This window comes from Homarus americanus, unplaced genomic scaffold (genome assembly GCF_018991925.1).
Source record: "Homarus americanus isolate GMGI-L3 unplaced genomic scaffold, GMGI_Hamer_2.0 scaffold58074, whole genome shotgun sequence".
In the NCBI taxonomy this organism is placed as follows: Eukaryota; Metazoa; Arthropoda; class Malacostraca; order Decapoda; family Nephropidae; genus Homarus; species Homarus americanus.
This window is the reverse complement of record NW_024729094.1, coordinates 2,455,509-2,476,686: the sequence shown is the minus strand read 5'-3', so window position 1 is coordinate 2,476,686 and position 21,178 is coordinate 2,455,509. Positions and strand designations below refer to the sequence as shown.

Sequence of the window (21,178 nt, the reverse complement as noted above, 5' to 3'; positions counted from 1 at the left end):
TGTATCCTGATGTTAACTGATACTGACTCCCTCGTCGGAATTTCAACAGGAGTGACGGAGCCGTAGTATCAAGGTTGTTATCATTTGAAACCGAAATTAGCGTACGAAACCCCCCAAATTATCGTATTTTCTATGGAATTATCGTACAGTACAAAGGTAAAGAAAGAGATGATAACATTTGAATAATTGTCTTTTTACAGTATTAGGGCGGGACCACACGAACGTAAAATTGTTGGGAACAACTTGGACAACGGCTGGTGTAGACTGTTAGTCTAATATGTGTTGTGACGATTCATGAAAATGTTGGAAACAGTGTTGGTTCAAACTCTTCACAACAATGTTACAAACACTGTTTGCTGCTGTGGACGTGACTCAACATTAATGATAACAGTCGCCAACCCATGTTACCCATGTTCGGTCTGGCCCGACTCGGACTATAGCATTGTTTGACACTGATTCGGTATGAACGATTGAAAGAAGGATTTTCAAAATACTGTATTAAACGTTTATTATAACACAAGCAGGCTGATACTTTTAATATTATTGCAATAGGATATATACAACTACGTTATATAATACGAGAAAGAACACAATTACCCAGAAGTTTACTTCAATACCACGATAGTGTGTAAATTACAGAGGCTGAACATGCCTTAACACGCTAAAATGAAAGAGTACAGTACATTATGTTGGCACAGATACAAATCTTGGTCGTGTCTGTGGTAAATACTGCAATTTAAATTCAAAATATTTTTTTCTCTAACGCCAGTGAGCAAAGCGTTGGAGAGTGAACGTCTGTGGTTTTGTTCTTAACGGGTAATTGTCTGAATTCTAAGTTGTGTTTTAGTGTTGCTGGTGTAGTTAATGGCTGTGTCACGTGAGCGGGGTATAGGAAATCCTGTGAAGGTTGTAAGCTGATAATGACGACTATAACTTTTAGAGCTTGAGTAAGGCGGCTGGCAGCCCTGTGTACCTGCCCTCCCTTTCTTTCCTTCCCTCCTCATCCTTTCTCTCTTCCTTCTCACTGGTTCATGAAATTTATATTAATATTATTACTTTTTTAAGAATATTATTATTTTTTTATCTCCAAATAAAAAGTTACGTCTAACATCTTTCGTTTCGAGGAACATTCACCATAGGACCTTCGTGAATAAGTACCCTGAGTTATTACCCTCAGGAATGGTGTGTTGGGGGCATGACCAGTTTCAGTGAATATACTTGTTTTGTAAATATTTTCTTACAATTTAGGGAGATAATAAAGGCATTGGAGAATATGTCAACAGGATGCTAATCTAGAAACACAAATCCCTTAATCCTTTACACCATTATCACTAACCCTCGTGTCTTTCAGATTTATTGATTATTTTATTGACCAATGTGACAAGTGATTCTGAATTGCTGTTACAATATTATTGACTATATTGAGCAGATAAATTATTTAAAATAATCCAAGGTAGATGTACTTTTATATAAACTGTGTTAAATAAGACAAGAACTGGGTGACCTCAGTGCCGGATTTAGACCTGTGGAGGCCCATGGGCAGCCTCTTTGTGGAGGCCCCCTCATTATAACTACCCAAGAGGGTGGGGTAGCGAGTGAAGAGAGCCTAAACATCTGGGAGTTCCGGGGAGCTCTGTAAGCCCCCCGGGAAAATTTTGAAATTTGAACACTTCTTTGGAGAATTTTGAAGCCATATGCAGTTATATTGAGGAAATTAGAACACAGCGCCCTGATGGCATTCGTAATGGAAGTGATAATGAAAAAAATGTTTTATTTTTTTTTAATCTCAATTTCGTTATTCCATGTAGTTCATTTTTAATCAATATATGTTTGTGGAATTCTAAATATATTTTAGCAACACAAACAATAGCATTCATTAAAAATATAGGAAAACCAGGTATTCATGAATTTCAAGGAGTAGCTAGCCTAATTTCTATCACGCTTCTTGCTGAACATAGTTTTACGTGATGGAATAGATAAACATAAATTTTAAAGAATTTTAAAATAATCCAAATGAATAAACAAATAAATAAAATATTGTAATATGTGGAGGCCCTCAGATTGTGGAGGCCCCTGGGCAGCTGCCCACTTTGCCCACTCCTGAATCCGGCCCTGGGTGACCTTAGTAAAATTAAACGTTATAGAAAACAGACGGCAGGCAGTGTAATACCCTCCACTTCACGTGAGATGGACTGAAAATGTGTGCACCGTCATCTTTCACTTGTATTCGTCTCCATGTTGCCTTACTGTTCGTTTGTCTATTTTTTCAGTAGTAATCGTCAAGCAGAAAAGAAAATTTTTTTCAAAATGGAGACGAAATGTCGTACTTGCAACATGACTCTTGACCGCCGGCGCCAACAGCGTTACACACCAGCAATAATTGTTTAAGTGCTCCTTAAGAGATAAACTTTATTGACCGTGAAAAATGCAGAAAATGTAAACACAGGAAGCGATGGTTGTTACTACCCGCTTTGGAGACAGTCTTATGTTAAAGTAAGTAAAGTAATGGCTGCCTCATCACGGGGGTTTAAAGTCTTTCACTCGACCCACTGTTACCAGAACAAATTTATTCAACAGAAACATTTGTAAATGTTTACGTTTTATTTTCTCTCTTGCATTAGCATTTTTACATGCAAGCAATATCTTCCTTCAAGACCATTGATAACTACGAAGAATATAGTAATTATTATAAAATTTGCAGCGTCTGGTGTTCTGTGAATATACTCAAGGAAAAAAATACTGAATATTGTCTGTCACCATTCTACCAGCATAATGTTGACTTAGATTAGTGTCAAAAGCGGGACTGCCCAGTATGGGCCAATAGGCCTGCTGCAGCTTCCTCCATTCTTATATTTTTATGTTCTTATGACTTATGTACTACAATGAAAGACAAAAGTCGTGTCGTGAAATTTGGTGAAAATATATGCCGAAGGGCTAAGACTTTTGGTGTGCTCTGCCTTGTGGTAGGGGGCTCTCATAATGTTTCACGAGTTATATTTAACTTTCGGACAAAACCGCGACACGACTTTTGTCTTTGATTGTACATACAACCAAAAGATTATCTTTAAGGAGGAATCCGATAAATTTCAGAATGAACACTGCTACTCCTCTTGTCTCCTGCACAAAATTTTTATTTTGTGTTCATTTATATACACAAGAAAAGTATATTGGTTCTTTAACTCAAGTATGTTTAAAGGTATATGTGTGGGCGGACTGTGGTCGTGCGGCGGGGTGAGGGAGGACTCACAAAGGCCAGACGCCATCATCCAGCTACGGAGGGATGTCGCCGCTACCCTCGTTAGGCTCGCCATAGATTTACGTAAGTAAAATGACGCCCTCTACACGCATTTTCTCTTTCACCTTCCGGACTCGTTCCTCACCACCTTCCTGAGTACACACACACACACACACTATGTTGAAATGACCTGTAGTGTGAGTTTCTCCCCACCTAGGTATTATATATCATATTTGTATCATTCATGTTACTTGTATATTATTGGTCAATCAAGTGACCTATTCCCCAATTATGCAACTGTATATTTTCAGCCTTATGGCTACCATGTTCTTTCGATAAACCGTTAATTATTATTATTACATTCCTCACCATCTTCTTGAGTACACACACGCGTTCCTCATCACTGTAGTGATTGTTTATCAGACCACAGCTTACAGCCCAGAGAAGAACAGTAAGTAGATGTGGTAACCCACATAGGTTAACACACCCTACAGTGACAGTAAGACCTGACCCAAGAGAGGTCAGGAACACAAGGTACCTGAGTTAACCCAGCGTTATGACCGTGTTAAAGAAACTACACCTGCAAGATACACCCGGGCGGTAATAGTTAGATAGCATTACCGACCGGCGACATGACCACGCACCTGGGCAAACACAGCTGTCCAGACCTGCCCCAAGAGAGGTCACAGTCACATTGGCCCGGAGTTCTTACCGCCGCGTCATTAGCTAACCCGGCGTCATGACCGTGTTACTCAAGAAGCTACCCTCCAGCCAGGACACCTGTCACCTTGCCAGACACACCCAGATTGGTGACGACGTCTTCCGACTGGAGATCTCCAATATAAGGTGCCTGCAGTTCCTTACATGGAGCATTCGTAATACTATTATAACAGGGAAGGGGCCGACAGCTCCTTCCCAGAGACAGAACTCAGAAGAAGATTAGTCGAGGTCGGGAGGGAAACTTCCCTTCCCAGCACCAAGCCCCACCTAGCAGAGTCTCCCACAGGAGACATAGTCCAGCACTTTCTTCAGCAGCACCCTCTGGACCTCCCTCAGGTCACACGTGAGTCATTGTCAGAGTGATCCCTTGGGTGAGTTACTTACGGTGGGAAGTGTATTCATTTCATGTTGGTGCCCGGGAGTCATTGTCTGGTAACATCGATATAATCTTTTAATGTGTCCATGTCATTGAGTTAACTAATAAATAGCCATACTTAGAGTTGGTGTTTAGAAGTTTTCCCCTACGAATATATGTTACGCTGGTTAATTTCCCAGTTAACCAGGTTGGTACACACATAATATATATTGGGCTTTTAGTAACGAAACCCAATTGAAGTTTCTTGTTTTATTATGAAAGTATTATGTTCATAATTCCTGAGAGTATATCAACCGTAAGTTCCACTATTTATGAGTGAATGAGAAAGGACGGCGTTTATGTAATATAAACGAGGATCAACGTCCATTCAATATTAGTTGGTGTGAGTGACTGGCTAAGAGCGTCGCACTGGTGCACGCTTACATAGATGCTGACATATGGGCTTCTCCCTCTTGGGAAAGTTACCCTTCACGTGATCAATTCATGTCTTACTCATAGGTAGTGGAAAAGTACAGGGGATAAATCTGAATATAAATCAGATGTAAATAACCCATTTATATAATACGTTCTGTTGATGAGACAGAGGCCATTACATATAATACCAAGTTAAATAACTATTCGGCCACTCTACCAAACTTCCTCACTTTACAATCCTACAACTAAATATTCTACCTATACTTCCTACACTTATTTTACCTGCATTATACCACCTTCCTGAGTATACACACACACAAACACACACACACACACACACACACACACACACACACACACACACACACTACTACTACTACTACTTTGCTGTCACTCGGAATCGAGTATGACGATCATCCAGCTATGATACAATGATATGAGCTATTATGTCACCTTGATTGGTGAGTTCTGAGGTGACTAAAGAGGCCGATACGGGATCGGCAGGGTCGATCACAGATGTTACACATGTGGGGGTCTACGTCTAGTGCGGGAGGAGCGGCGACAGCGTCTTTCCGGCGTTGGCGCCTGTGTGCCCCGTTATGTAGCCGGGCTAACTCTAATGCATTGACACCTTCTTGTGTGGTGATCCTCCAAGCGTTACGGTGTGGAGTAATCGTCTCCCAGGTCAGAGGGTCTATTTGGCACTTTTTCAGGTTTGTCTTAAAACTATCCTTATACCTTTTCAGTTGCCCGCCAGCATTACTATTCGTTAGGTGGCTGTAAAGTAGCTGCTTTGGCAGTCTACTGTCGTCCATGCAGGTAACATGGCCATTGGTCAGTCCAGCATAGTTGTTTATGGATAATGGTAGCCTCGATACTTCTACAGTTGGTGTCAGCAAGAATATTGGCATTTGTTCTCGTCTTCCCAGTGAACTCGGAGGATGGAATGTAGACTACTTTGGTGAAAGTTTTCAAGTAATTTGATGTGCCTCCTCTATGTGACCCCTGTCTCGCTGCCATATAGCAGGTTGGGGAGGACCACTGCTCGATATACGTGTAACTTTGTAGATAATTTCAGCTCTACAGCTGAAGACATGGTTTCGGAGTCTGCCAAAGGCTTGAGATGCACATCTGATCCGATGCTGAATTTCTTCATCGATGTCCGCAGTGGTGGACAGGTGGGAGCCGAGATACCGAAAGTGGGTAATATTAGAGAATGTAGTGCCGTTAAGCTGGATGGATGGTGGAGATGTGGCTAAACCAGGGGCATGCTGAAAGAGAATATGAGTCATACCTACAATGAAAGACAAAAGTCGTGTCGTGAAATTTGGTGAAAACATATGCCAAAGGGCTAAGCTTTTGGTGCGATCTGCCTTGTGGTAGGCGGTCTCATAATGTTTCATGAGCTATATTTAATCTTCAGGCATAACCGCGACACGACTTTTATCTTTGATTGTACATTTACCTCAAGGCCGAAGTGTGCATTCGCATCTCCATAGGCGTTCAGGATCTCCTGTAGGTCACGTTCAGTGTGAGCGACAAGGGTGATGTCGTCTGCATACTGAAGTTCAGTAATGAAAGCTGTAGACACCTTTGTTCCTGCCTGGAATCGTTTTGTGTTGAAAGTACATATCCTTGTTTTAGCTCTGTTTGGATGGAGAAGAACTCAGACTGGGTGCCATTGAGCAGGACGCCGCCGTTTATGCCATCGTGAAGTTGGCTTACAATGGCGATTTTGGTGGGCAGCTAAAATGGCTGAGGGGTCCACCAGAGGGCTTCCCTGTTGACCAAGTGGATGGCCTTGGTTAGGTCGATGAAGGTCATGTACAGGTCACGATGCTCTTCTCTGCACTTTTCTTGCATCTGGCGGGCAGCAAGGATAATGTCAGTGGTGCCACATGATGGTCTAGAACTACATTGAGAATCTGGGAGGAAGTTTTCCGCCTCAGGAAGAAGTCTGTTTAGGAGGACTTGGGCGCTAATTCTGCCAGCTATGGACAGCAGCGAGATCCCACGGTAGTTGCCACTCTCTGACTGGTCTCCCTTGTTCTTATAAATATAAAGATCTTGGGGGATTTTCTCCCTTTCCCATATATTCTCCAGGAGAGAGTGGACACGGTTGTTAAGCAGAGGTCCTCCTGTTTAATATACCACAGCTCGGATTTCATCAGGTCCTCAGGCTTTGTTATTTTTCATCTGCTTGATGGCAGTAGCTACCTCATCCAGGGATGCAGGATAGCTGAGATTGGTCAGCTCTGAATGCTGAGGGACCTGCTGGGTAGTCAGGACTTCCACATTGGTGTTTCAGTTGAACAGCAAATAGTAGTGCTCTTTCTAACACTGAAGGATGCTATCTTTGTCTTTAATTAGGGAGTTACCATCGGATCAGTGGAGGGGGCTGTGCCATGAATGATTAGCCCATAAAATGTTTTAGTGGAATTGAAAAATTCGCTGCGCATCTTGTGTTGATGTGCTGGTTTTTGCGTTTCACATGCTTTATTTTTAAACCAGTCATTCTCTAGATTATAAAGTTCACGTTGGGCTGCCGTTTTGTTCTTTGGTCCAACACTGAGGGTTGTTCTGTCAGTCAGTTAAAGCAGCACGTTTATCATTGACTAGTACATTGATTTCCGGGTCATTTTCATCAAACCAGTCCTGGTGTATTCTTTCGACCAGGCCGAGGGTCTCTCTGCAGGTTTTTGTCATAATAGTGTCGAGAATACCCCCATTCGGCACTGGGATTTTGGTTGTTTATTGTCGGTTTTTTATTATCCCATGTTCGAGCTGCTCTCTGAAAGCATGTGCTACCGCTGGGTCTTCCAGACGCTTAATGTTAAAACATCTTCTGGAAGCTTGTTGCCTTTGCCTTTTTGGCGCGACGTGAAGTGAGAGTTTGGCTCTGATGAGCCGATAGTACAGTGTTGCAGTGGTCTGAGCCAAGCATGGCTTGGGTGATGAGGACATCTCGGCGATCTCTTTCTCTGACAATGATCTAGTCAATGAGATGCCAGTGTTTGGATCGTGGGTGTTGCCACGAACCCTTGAAATATTCGACCTGCCAAAAACAAGGAATTGGTGATAGTGAGGTTGTGTGCAGCACTTTTGATGAGGAGGAGTAGGCTGTTAGCATTACACTAGGCTAGTCCATTTCTCCCTATTATTCCCTGTCAAATGTCAGAATATTTGCCAACTCTGGAATTTAAGTCACCAAGAAGCATCCAGTGTTGAGGCGTATGCACTGATGAAAAAGGCATGACTTGAGTGATTTAGTGGGACTGTGAGCATTTAACTTGTGTAAGATGCGTTGGCGGATGGCAAACCCAACTCGATAAATGTGGTTTCTCTCCACAGCAGCCTTTCCCTTCCTGAAGAAGATATAGCCAGACCCCAGTTCTGTGAGTTGACCTTCGTCTGGGAGCCGAGACTCACTAATGGTCTGCTATGTCATTGTTAGACATAGCCAGCTCTTTTGCCACAAGGGTGGTTCTTCTTTCAGGACGCTCATTTGTACCAGTATTCAGAAGGGTCCTGACATTTCAAGCAGTGACCATAAGAGGTTGCATTGTTTGTTATTGTTTTGATCTGTGATTATGATTGTGTTTTCGACCGCATAAGGATGACCTTACTGGGTGCAGTTGCCCAGTCAAGTTGGTTCTTTATGTAGGCTTTGTTTAGGGCACCTTTTCTAGCCTCTCCCCATGTGGGTCCTCGAGAGGGCTATTCAGTCGCAGAGACAGGACCGGATTGCATTGCTGCCTAGATCGTTTAGACCATCTTATCTGTGCCGTTCATGTGAAGAGTTGTGGATAGAGACTCCCGGCAGTCATCTCTGCCTGTTCCTGCTACCACTCGTCCATCGCCATAGGACCTTTGGGGGTGTAGGGGTTTTGATGATGATGGGGAGTATGATAAGCTGGATGATGGCTGTGCGGGAGATGATTTATGTGATGAGGCAGGAGCGCAGGCTAGAACCACACATCTTGGCTCTCCCTTTTCCTGATCCAGTGGTGCAAGTGTTTCAACGACTGGGGAGAGATGCAGTGGACTGTCAATAACCTAGTTTGTTGGGTTTCCCCTTAGTAAGCTGCCTGTGTACTTGTTGGGTCCCCACAGTGGTCCCCTCTTCCGCCTACACCACCGTTGGGGTCTTACTGGAGCTCTGTAAGCTGATTTTTCGATCGGGGTTTACTCCTGTAGCTTTATACCTACCAAGGTTAATCCGCAAGGCAGCCGGGCAGTGGTTGGCAGGCGACAGGACGTGTTAACATGCCAGTGGGGCTATGCGCCATCCCTCTGGCGCCTACTGCTACTCCGAGATCTCTTGCTGATCTATCATGGGCCCCGTGTGTTGCCACGAGGAGGCACAGTAGGAGTCTTGTTGGTTAAGAGGCTGTGTACTGGCAGGGGAAGACTTATGCAAGTTGCTTCCATGTTCGCCATGAGGGCTAGGCAGCGGCGATAGCTGAAAGCGAGAGAAAGTATGCAGTGCTTGCACCTTGACACTAACATACTGCTGCCATACTAGATGCATTACACCACCCTGTTCACACACACACACACACACACACACACACACACACGCACACACGTTCCCCACCACTTTCCGGTCCATCCAGTATAAGTGTTCTTCAACATTCTGATGATAGATTCAGTTTCTGAAAGCTGTTTCGCTTTTATTTATAAGTACTAATCATAATTTCAACCGTCACTCAGGTTTAATTATCTGAAATTTTATGACTTTGAGGCTGAGGCCTTAATCAGCGTTGTGGATAGCACTCGCGAGGGAGATTTTGAAGGCACCGAAGTTCTGATATACAGCACAGTATATGCAAAAAATTTCCCAGTGTATGGTAACTGTACCGGCAGCCTTACTGTTTTACGAACATAAGAACATAAGAATGGAGGAAACTGCAGCGGGCTTATTGGCCCATACTGTGTAGCCCCATTTATACCCTACCCCTAGAGCTCATATTATCCATCCAACCTATGTTTGAAGCTATCCAGCGTATTCTAGTCAATGATGATATTTGGTAACTTGTTCCACTCATCCACTACTCTATTTCCAAACCACTGTTTACCTATCTCGCGCCTAAATCTAAATTTGTCTAATTTAAAACCATTGCTACGAATTCGCTTCTGGTTGGATAGTTGATAGTTTGAGTACCTTTGTTTAACCCTGACTTCCATTTATACACCTCGATCGTATCGCCCCTCACTCACCGTCTCTCGAGGGAGTGCAAATTAAGATGCATTAACCTGTCTCTGTACTCAAGGTTTCTAATGCTTGGGATTAGCCTTGTCATTCTCCTCTGAATTCTTTCTTATGTTATCTCCTCCAATGCTATGAGCCTCCACTTTTCGTTTTAGTCTTTCGTGGGGCTCTATCGAAGGTTTTGTTAAAGTCGAGGTATACCACATCATCCACTGATTCGAAAACAGCTGAAAAGAATGTAATAGATTAGTCAGACATGAACGCCCCCTTGTGAAACCATGTTGGGAATCATTGATCAACTTGTGCTTCTCCACTTGATTTCGAATAGTTTGAAATTATTGCTCCCAGCAATTTGCCTACATAATGTTAAACTGATTGGACGGTAGTTAGAGGGTAGTGGTCTGTCTCCCTTCTTGAAAATTGATATTACATTTGCTATCCTCCAGGATTCTGGTACTATAGTACACCCGTTTTTAATGACATATTAAACAATTTTGCTAAGGGCCTACTAAGCTCTTCCTTACATTCCTTAATACTCTGGCAAATATCTCCTCGAGACCTGGTGACTTATTAGGCTTTAGCTTATCTATTTGCTTACTAACATCGTTACTAGTCACTACTTTCTCGCTTCATCTATTTTCTTCACTATCTATATATATATAGTCGGTGCCTCGGGTATCATGTTTACATTTTCGGTGGTGAAAACTGTTGGAATATATTTATTCAAATTATTGCTCATTTCTCCGTCGTTGTCAGTGAGCTCGCCTGTATCTGACCGAATTGGTCCAATCTTTTCTCGTGTTTTAGTTTGATACATTTGGTAGAATCCTTTGGGGTTTGTCTTCGCCTCCCTTGCTATCCTTACCTCATTATTCCTCTTGGCTTTCCTTATCTCGGTTTTAACCCTACTCGCCAATACCTTATAATAATCCTGGAGGTAAATTTTGCCATGATTTATCCTTCTACCTATAGCCTTCCTTTGGCCAATGATAGTGTCCTGAAATGTGATTGGTTGGAGAATATCTAATTTGGAAAGTGTAATTGGTAAATACTGAGTTTCATTACTATTGAATTTAACCAAGTTTCTACCTCCCCATTCAGAGATGCTGCACAGATCCGCATTGATAGATGTAATGATATCAGCTCTAGAAACAGATCTAGTTTGAGAATTAAGGGGAAGGGCAAAATGTGAAGAAGAGTGAAGAGTAGAATCATCAGCGTAAAAATGGATAGAATTAGTTGTAGTGTGAAGTAAATCATTGATAAAAAGAAGGAAGAGAGTAGGTGAAAGAACAGAACTCTGTTAGGACACCACTGTTGGTAGAGAAAGAGCGAGAGGTCGTTCCCTTGACAACAACTGCCTTGGATCGGTTCTCAAGGAAGCTAGATATTAGAGAACAAAGTGGGAGAGAGAAACCAAAAGAGGAAAGTATACAAAGCAAAGATTTGTGCCATACCCTGTCAAATGCTTTGGAGATGTCGAGGGTCAAGACGAAAGTTTTTCCATAATCCCTAAGAGAGGATGACCAAATATGGGTGCATTAGGAGAGCAGATCACCAGTAGATCTCGCCTGGCGAAAGCCATACTGGTGATCCGACAAAAGAGAATGGCGTTCAAGGTTACTGTAAGATTGTACCATCGTACGATATGTTTTCCCATGTTGAGATGGGGGCTTGTCTTTGGCAGCGCCCGGTTGCCAGTCACCAGCTGACGCTTTTAGAATAAAGTCTACAAAGAACGTGGTCTATGACTCCAACCTCTCACATGGCGCACTGAGTAGGATATGTCGGGGCCCGACACGCCATTACAGCCCTGACAAGAACGCTGACATGGCCCCTACACGTCCACGATTCTCGACGCCCTCAAGGGGACGCCAGGGCTTCTCTACACCGGCCGGGAACACCACGCGCGCCCAGCAGCAGGCCATGAGTGCATTGATGGCTCAGATGGCGTCTCTAGGTGCTGGCGGTGGTCATGCTTCTATGCCGGTCATGAAGCCCTCAGCAGCTGTCGCTCCAGAGAAGTGTGAGGCAGAAATGCCAGCAGCTGCGTTTAGGACATGGAGGCGGTCCATGGAGTCATGGGTGCTGTTGAACGGGTGGTCACAACTGGTGGCCACACTCCACATTCGCCTGAACTGCGTCCCTGCACTCCAAAGGGTGATTGACTCGAGATACCCCAGCGGTCAGTGGGAGCAGCTCTCGCCCAAAGAAGCCCTGGACGCCATCAGTGGAATGGTTCTTCAATCTTCAAACCAAGCTGTGAAATGGAACGAGTTTTTCAACAGCAAACAAGGTGAAGAGGAGCCCATGAAAAGGTATTTTCAACGATGCTTCGCAAAGGCAGTGGAGTGTGAATTTAAATGTCCCACCTGTGATAACGATCTCTCTGAGTACATGCTATTACGTAAAGTTATGGTGGGCCTGAGTAACCCAGTGTTGAAAAGGGAAATTTTCCAGGGGTACTCTAGTTATAATAGTGTTGAAGTGCTTAGAAACAAATGCATGTTATTTGAGGCAGCAGTGAGAGATGCTGGTGTATTGTGTCGTACGTCTGGCCAGGCAGTGGTGGGAACAGCCGCGGAGGCAGTGGCGGTTGGTGATGACGTCACCGGTGAGTCTGAGGTAGCTGCCGCCCGACCTCGACACCCCAGTCGCGTGCACTGTGGTAACTGCGGCATGTCACATGCCTCTGGTAAAAGTAACTGCCCTGCAAGTGGGGCTACATGTCGCAATTGCTGTAAGGTTGGTCACTTCAAAAGGTGTTGTAGGAGTAAGTCAGCCCTAAGTGCTCCTGTGGATGTGTCAGGCGCTGTTACAGTGGCAACAGCCCAGCTATCCCGCCACCCCAGGTTACAAGTGTTCGTGTCCCAGGCCGGGGGCAATTCCCCCGCCACCCCTGTGCTGGCTGTAGCTGACACGGGTGCTATGGTGTGTGTGGCAGGCGCATCCCTGCTCCGGGACATCGGTTTGTGTCCGGGGCAACTTCGGGCCCGTAATGGCCTAAGGGACGTGGCGAACAAACAGCTCAAGTGTCTGGGGTCCGCCCCCTGCCGCCTCGGTGTGGACGGGGGGGTCCACCGTCCAGGAGGTCTACTTCGTGCAGAGAGCCAAGGCCCTCTATCTGTCATTGGAGGCCTGCAAGTGCCTCAACTTGGTGCCTGTCGACTTCCCGCTCCATAGACGTGCTGTGGCTGCCGTGAGCGATGGAGGGGAGCGGCACACTGCCGACGATCTACCTCCGAACCGTTTACCTGAGAGCAGCCGTTTCCCGCCGAGGCCAGTTGAGATACCCTTGCCTCCTTTGGAGGAGAATGTGGCCAGGCTGGAGGCATGGCTACTCACGCACTTTTCGTCTACCGCATTCAACACCAGCAGGTCCCCACTGCCAGTCATGACTGGTCCCCCTCACCGTATCCACCTGACGCCCGGCACGACCCCCTACACCTGTCACACACCCGCTCCCGTTCCGAAACACTGGGAAGCGGAGGTGAAGGCCCAGTTGGAGGAGGACGTCAGGAGAGGCGTCATCCAGCCAGTGCCTGCTGGTGAGGCTACGGAGTGGTGCGCCAGGATGGTCGTGGTGGCCAAGAAAAACAGTCAGCCCAGGCGCACTGTGGACTTCCAACGCCTCAATGCAAGCTGTCTGAGGGAGACGCACCACACACCTGCACCATTCGACATGGTGTCTGGGGTGCCAGTGCACTCGTTCAAAACCGTCGCCGACGCCTTTTGGGGATTTCATCAAGTGGAGTTGGAGGAGGAGAGTAGACGTCTGACCACATTCATCACGCCGTGGGGACGTTTTCGATACTGCAGGACGCCCATGGGACATTGCTCAGCGTCAGATGCTTACACCAAGAGGTTTGACGACGCTATTCAGGATGTGCCCCGCAAGTACAAGTGCGTGGATGACACTCTCCTCTATGACTCCAGTGCGAAGGGGGCGTTCTGGCACACTTACGATTTTCTGGAGACCTGCGCTCGCACAGGTATCACGCTGAAACCAGAAAAGTTCTTGTTCTGCAGGAGAGAAGCTGAGTTTGTGGGTTTCCTCCTGGGGTGGGACCTGTACCAGCCCACTGCCCAACGTCTGTCAGCCATCAAGGACTTCCCCATGCCGGATCAGCCATCAATCACTGACATCAGGTCCTGGCATGGCCTGGTTAATCAGTTGGCTCCCTTCCTTGCCACTGCACCTGTGATGGAGCCCTTCCGTGAGCTCCTCAAGAAGCCAGTGGGCAAGCAGGTGTATTGGGACGACCAGCTGCGGCTCAAGTTTCGCCAGGCCCAGGACACCATCTGTCAGTTGGCCAGGGACGGCTTGGTGTACTACGACAAATCCAGGCCTACGGCAGCTGTCACTGATTGGAGCAGGGAGGGCATCGGCTTCGTCGTCCTGCAACAACACTGTGCCTGTGCCTCTCCAGAGACGCCCTTCTGCTGCAGAGGAGGGTGGCGGTTGGCTCTGTGTGGTAGCCGACATCTGAGCACGGCCGAGGCCGGTTATGCTGCAGTAGAAGGGGAGGCCCTGGCTGTGGTGTGGTGCCTGCGCAAGGCCAGGCTGTTCCTCCTTGGCTGCCCGAACCTCATTCTGGTGACGGACCACCGCCCCTTAGTTGGCTTGCTAGGGGACAGAGCCTTCACGGATGTGGCGAATCCGCGCCTGTTCAGGCTCAAGGAGAAGACCCTGCAGTACCGATTCACGGTCAAATACTTGCCAGGGAAGCGGAACTGTGCAGCTGACGCCCTATCCCGCTTCCCCTCCCTCAGGGCGGCGCCTGATGCGGAGGACGTGGACCAAGAGGAGGACCTGTGCGCTGCAGTGTGTGCAGTCACAATCGCAGCACTGGATCAGGATGGGTGCATCACTATGGACGAAGACACAGTATGCAAAGCGGCTGCGGACGACCCAGTGTACCAGATTCTAGTGTCGAGGGTGCTGGCGGGCGACTGGCACCCCCACAAGTCACAAGAGGTGGCCTGTCTGCGCCCGTACTTCTCGGTGAGGGACAGGTTGGCTGTGGTCAGGGGTTTGGTCACCTACACCTTTGACCAGGGCTGCGTGCGCCTTGTCATCCCCGACTCCCTCCGCCACCGGGTCGCCGTTAACCTGCATGTGGGGCACCAGGGCCTCGACTCAATGCTCAGGCGGGCCCGGCAGTCTGTCTATTGGCCTGGCATGGAGGGTGACCTGCAGTATCATCGGTCCCGGTGTGCCGCTTGCGAGACCCACGCCCCTTCCCAGCCTCCGGAGTCGTTGGTTCTGACCCCAGCGCCAGACTATCCCTTTCAACAAGTGGTGGCCGATTTGTTCTACCTGCAGGGCCGCACGTACCTAGCATATGCTGACCGACTGACAGGTTGGCTGGAGATCGCCCACTTCCCCAACGAGGCCACCTCTGGAAAAATCATCGCCAGTCTGCGGGCCTACTTCACGAGGTGGGGGGTACCTGAGCAGATCTCCACGGATGGAGGTACCAACCTTGCCAGCCTTGAGATGACAGATTTCCTCAAGTCATGGGGGGTCGAGGTGCGCCTCTCGTCGGCCCACTTCCCCCAATCCAACGGCAGGGCAGAGGCTGGGGTCAAGGCTGCCAAAAGGCTCCTCAGGGATAACACTGGGCCCGGGGGTAGCCTGGACTGCGATAGGACATCCCAGGCCCTCCTCCAGTACCTGAACACGCCTCTGCGGGGGGTGAACAAGTCGCCCGCCCAACTTGCCACCGGCCGCCAGCTCCGTGACGGCGTTCCCGTGGCCAGACAGCACTATAAGGTGGACCAGCACTGGCGGCGGGCACTTCGTATGAGGGAGGTGCGCTTGGCCGAAACACAGGATGGGGTCCTTCTGTCGCGGAGGGAGGTGTCCCGCCAGCTGGCTCCCCTAGTCGTGGGCACGCAGGTGCGTGTGCAGGACGCAGCTACCAAGCTCTGGGACAGGACAGGCATAGTGGTGGAAGCCCGCCCTCACAGGCAGTATGCCGTCAGGTTGAGTGGCAGTGGCAGGGTGTCCATCCGCAACAGACGCCACCTGCGAAACGGCTCCACACCTGTGCCTACTACTCCGGTGGCGCACCAAGCTGTGCCTCCTGGCCCCCCTTCTGCTGTGCCCTCCATACCCGCGCCCGCCTCCGCACCCACGGCCCCTCCCCAGTCGAGCGCGGCCAGGCCCAGGAGAGGCCGTAGGCCTCCGGGCTGGTTAACGGACTACGTGGTGTAGTGTATGTGATGTAAAATCAGTTTAGAGGGTTTTTTTCTGTTTTTTTCCTTTGTTTGACTCGTTTTTCCTGCATTATTGTTGTTTTTATGTATGCATTGTTTTCCTTTTGTTAGTTCAAATGTGCATTGTCATTTCCTTTTAACTTGGGGGGGAGATGTAAGATTGTACCATCGTACGATATGTTTTCCCATGTTGAGATGGGGGCTTGTCTTTGGCAGCTCCCGGTTGCCAGTCACCAGCTGACGCTGTTAGAATAAACGTGGTCTATGACTCCAACCTCTCACAGTTACGGAGAAAATGGGAGTTCAAGATGGTTTCGAAAATCTTAGAGAGGGATGAAGTTAGGGTAATGGGGCGATAGTTAGAGGGATTAGAATTTTCACCCTTATTCGGGATGAGCTGAACCAAGGCATGCTTTCAAGAAGAAGAAGGAACAGTTTGGGTCTTAAGGCGAAGGAGGCGAGAAGCACAGGGACCAGAACTTCAGCGCACTCCCTAAGAACACGAGGGGGTATTCCGACCTGTCCATGCGCCTTACTCGCATCCAACCTGGATAACACACCGGCAACCCTGCGAGTGGAGATTATAGGAAAGTGCATAGGTTCAGTAGGAGGTGCAGGGGTAGGAGGGATAGAGTGGGAATCGTCAAAGGTGGAATTAGAGGAGAATAAGGTGCCAAAGAGGTTGGCTTTGTCAGGGGGAGAGTTGGCTATAGAGTTATTGGGACAGAAGAGGGGAGGAAAAGAAGGCGTGCAGAAGTTGTTACAGATGTTTTTAGTTAAGGACCAGAAGGATTTACTAGAGGAAGAATTAGTCAGGACAGCGGTCTTTCCTTTATTTCACACTTCGGATTATCCCTGACATAGATTGCTGCACCGCCTCCTTTCCCAAACTGCCTATCGGTATGGAATGATTTGTAGCCTGTAATTTGGTATTCGACAGGTAACTCACGTGAGTCTAAGTTTATCTATGTTTCGGTGAATGTTATTATATCTAGTTTTTCGGTACATACCAACGCCCTGATTTCATACATTTTGTTTCTCATACTTCTACTGTTTGCATTGTAGACATTTAAGTTGGTCATGATCGGAGTCCTACCTTTGTCGTTTTTAGGTTTAAACTTCCTACCTAATTTAGTTTTATCATTGTTCCTTGCACTATTTCTCTGTAACTTTTCATTTTGTTTATCCACTCCCACTGCAGCCTCCTCGATCCCCGTGCTCACATGTTCCCCTAGCAGTTTAAAGACTTCGACATCTTTTGAACTGCCTTCTCGAGAGAGCTAGCCAGGGTTGCCACCCCATCTCTAGACGAATGTACCCTATCCCAAGCATAAAGATCCCTTCTGCCGTAAAAGTTGTCCCAGTTGTCAATGAATGGGTTTGATATTGATTTGCAAATCTGTCAAGACAGCCGTTGACACCAACTGTCCTTGACAACCATTCATTGCCAACTCTCCTTCTAGGCAGGACACCACATATGATAGGGATCCCTCCCTTTACCTTAATACGTTCAATAGCTGTCTTGAACTTATCAAGGAGCTCCTCACTCCTACACCGGCCAATATCATTGCCTCCTGCACTGAGGCAGATAATGGGTTTGTTCCCATTACCAGACCAGATATTGTCCATCCTCACCCCAGCTCCTGGCAAACACACACTCATCCTATTTGTATTTTTAGCGCAGAGAGCTCTAGCCAGGTACCATACCTGAGAATCACCACCAATTAAGTCTTTTGTACCTTCCTTGTCAGCCCTGTCCCTGACTATGCTAACGTCCAATTCGTCTATCAAAGGACTAAAAGAGTTAGTACACTTAGCTGTTGTCGTTTCGGTGTCCTTTCTCACCACCAGTTTGGTCGTTCCTTTCCTCACAACCCCCCATTCGCCTGTGTCTTCGTCAGACACGGGCTTTTCTTGTCTCTTGTCTTCCTCCTTCATCCTCGCAATCACTTCCTTTAATTTGAAGTTTTCGTCCTTGACCTTCACTAACTCGGCCCTCAGAAGGGCACAGCCCTGCTCACAACCAGTACAAGCCATTACTGACGATTAATCCCCGGGAGCTAATTCGGCCATGACCTTTCCTCTAGTAAGGTCTGAACACAACTGAGCAAGGTCAGAACACAACTCTATAAAGGCTTGCTAGTAGGTTGTTTCTTTGTTTTCGAGCATATAGTGTACTGAAAATTCCTGGCAGCCCACTTGCCATAAAAGCTTGAATTTTCTAATTGTTCAGTGGTATCAATAAGCAATTTCGGACAAGGTGGAGGTGGTGACAAAATTCTATCCGAAATGTGATAAAGCTTACATAGCAACATACACCATTGCTACATCTTAAGAATACCAGGCATATTCCCATCAACACAAGGTAATACAAGATCATTTATAAATAATGGTGTTAAGTTTTGATGAAGCCTTGAAAAGCCTTGGCTTCGGCTTCACGACTTTTTAATGTCTGGCTTCGGCTTCGTCTCCTTGCCAGGATAGGACAGGAGTTACTGTTTTGGATCAGTGAATTTTAATGCCCCAGCTTCATTCACCTCAAGATTAACCAACCAAACATAACCTCAGGGAGTGTTAACGTGACCGGGTGAAATAAGTTGTGATTAATCTTCAGGTGATCTATTTTTTATGGTAAATGTTATGACACTAAAGGTTTTCGTCTTTAACTTGTTGATTGTACCTTCACTCTTGTATGTATCTTGAACTTTGTGTTTCTGCGTCTTTGATTTAATCACATTCGTTGTTTTACATAATTTTTGTGTATCTTGTTCCTTGTATTTATATTCCATGTTTCTACCAAGTTCCTTGTGTTTATAATCCATGTTTCTACCATGTTCCTTGTGTTTATAATCCATGTTTCTACCATGTTCCTTGTGTTTATAATCCATGTTTCTACCATGTTCCTTGTGTTTATAATCCATGTTTCTACCATGTTCCTTGTGTTTATAATCCATGTTTCTACCATGTTCCTTGTGTTTATAATCCATGTTTCTACCATGTTCCTTGTGTTTATAATCCATGTTTCTACCATGTTCCTTGTGTTTTAGCATATCGGTATTCCTGGTTTCTTTTTTTTATTAGTGTTTAATTTTTGTTTTACAATATACACTGGTTTTCGTCATATTCTTTAATTTGCATTTCTTTATTTATATTTGTTGTTTTACATCTTTTTTCTCATATTCTTTACTTCGCATGTTGTTTTAATATAGCCTACCTGGCTATTCATCATGTACTTTATATCTATATCTTCATTATTAACTATTTTAATTTAATTTAATTTTTGTTTAGCGATTTCTTATTTTTTATAATATTTTATTGTATTGAGGAAATTTCTCAGATAAAAATGTATTGTTAGTTATGAAAAGTAATATTGTATTTGCTTTCTTGTTTAGAGGGTTTATTTTTATACGGTTTCTTATTTTCCAGGAGCTGGCCACACAATGTCAGTAGCATCAGAGTTGGAGGCTACGGCAGCATTACTGGACGCTCGTCATAGCTCGAAAGTGAGAGGTCCTCCTCCCCCCAGGCCAGGTTTTACCCCTGCGCCTCTTGGTATATTCTCCTCCAACTCAACTCCTCTAAATACTGTCATTGGGAATGAAGAAATTGAAAGTGGGAAGAGGCCAGTGTATGCAATGCATGCCAGACTTACAGATGGTTTTGAAAAATTTTATAACCACAGTTTGAGAAAATTTGGATTAATTGATAAATCAAACAAAACTGCATATCTATCAAAAAATACAAGAAATTTAATAAAAAATAGTACGTATTTGAGAAGAATAAACAGAAAAAAATCTGAAAAAGCAGAGAGTCACAAAACAACACGCCCTCCAGAGAAACAAGAACAATACGGCAGCAAATATCCATATTACAATGGTGAAGAAGACCCTCGGCAATCCTCCAAGTTAGACTATTCTGAATCTATCAAATCTGTTTACCCAGTATACCCGAGTGACGTGATCAACAGCTTCCTGCCTGGCATAGCTCAGCTGGATGACTTGGGTGATGATCCCCTCCCACCCCTCTCAACCCAGGTCACAGTCCTACTGGATGGATGCAGTTCATCACCTCCTTATATTGTGAGTGTGGTGCGTCAAGCCAGGGCATTGTGGAGGAATGTAGGCATCATTGTGGGCGTAGATGACGAGAAGCGTGCAGAAGTGGACGATATAAGTCATTTGGCTGATGTGACATTTGTTACGGTGAGTTGTTGAGGTTATATAGTAGTACAGAATCGATTTTCAAAATGTTCCTTTTCCGTATATCATCCAGCAGTAACTTCATTATCAAACAGTTACCTGCAGTGATACATTAATAAAAAATCAAAAGTTCATTAATTGGGTACAGTCTCTCCTGTTCAGAAATACTTTAGATTCAGTATTCATTTAGTTTTGTTGCCATTTGAAAACAGATGGGAAGAAACTGTATTGGTTCAAAGGATGGAACACCTATAAGAACATGAACAACCATCTAGTACTGCTATATGAAATGACTGGCTGCAGTGCTTGGATGCCACTTCTGGCCCAAACAAGCTATAGGAGATTATAATGGAGAATAACCCTTTGATATAAATTATAACCGAATGCCACACTTGGCCACCACACGGCTCTTGATGTCCAAATAGCCCCAGCCAGTATGCCTAAAACTGCCCGATTCCCTTGACTATTATACTCTTGCTGGTCGATTGTCTTAAGTCTGGGAGCCTTAGGAGGCGGCCAGGAATTAAAGGTATGGTTAGTATGTACCATCCTTGGTTCGTGGAGCAGATGTATCTCTCAGAGGATGGAGTTTTAAGTTTACTGAGGATTGTGGCCTCCCCCAGAAAACACAAAATTGTTTCGTAGTCTTTTAAATATGTGTTTTCTCTCGAATGTTATGCAATATTATTTTTAGATAGAAAACCTGTGAGTGAGTACGGCGTCACATGACTAACTTTTACGATGTCAGGTGAACTGTTCAGTCAATGACACGCTCAATCAATTAGTACTGTACAGGCCTG

General features: G+C 45.8%; 1 protein-coding gene across 1 annotated transcript in view; it reads left to right on the top strand.

Moving 5' to 3' along the window:
- The first annotated feature begins 3,067 nt into the window (after window positions 1–3,067).
- Window positions 3,068–21,178, top strand: part of LOC121866310 — a 32,502-nt gene continuing 14,391 nt past the window's right edge. The window contains exons 1-2 of the mRNA XM_042365927.1: window positions 3,068–3,319; window positions 19,606–20,381. Of these exons, the coding sequence (XP_042221861.1) occupies window positions 3,187–3,319; window positions 19,606–20,381 (909 nt within the window). The 5' untranslated portion in view covers window positions 3,068–3,186. The remainder of the gene's footprint in view (window positions 3,320–19,605; window positions 20,382–21,178) is intronic.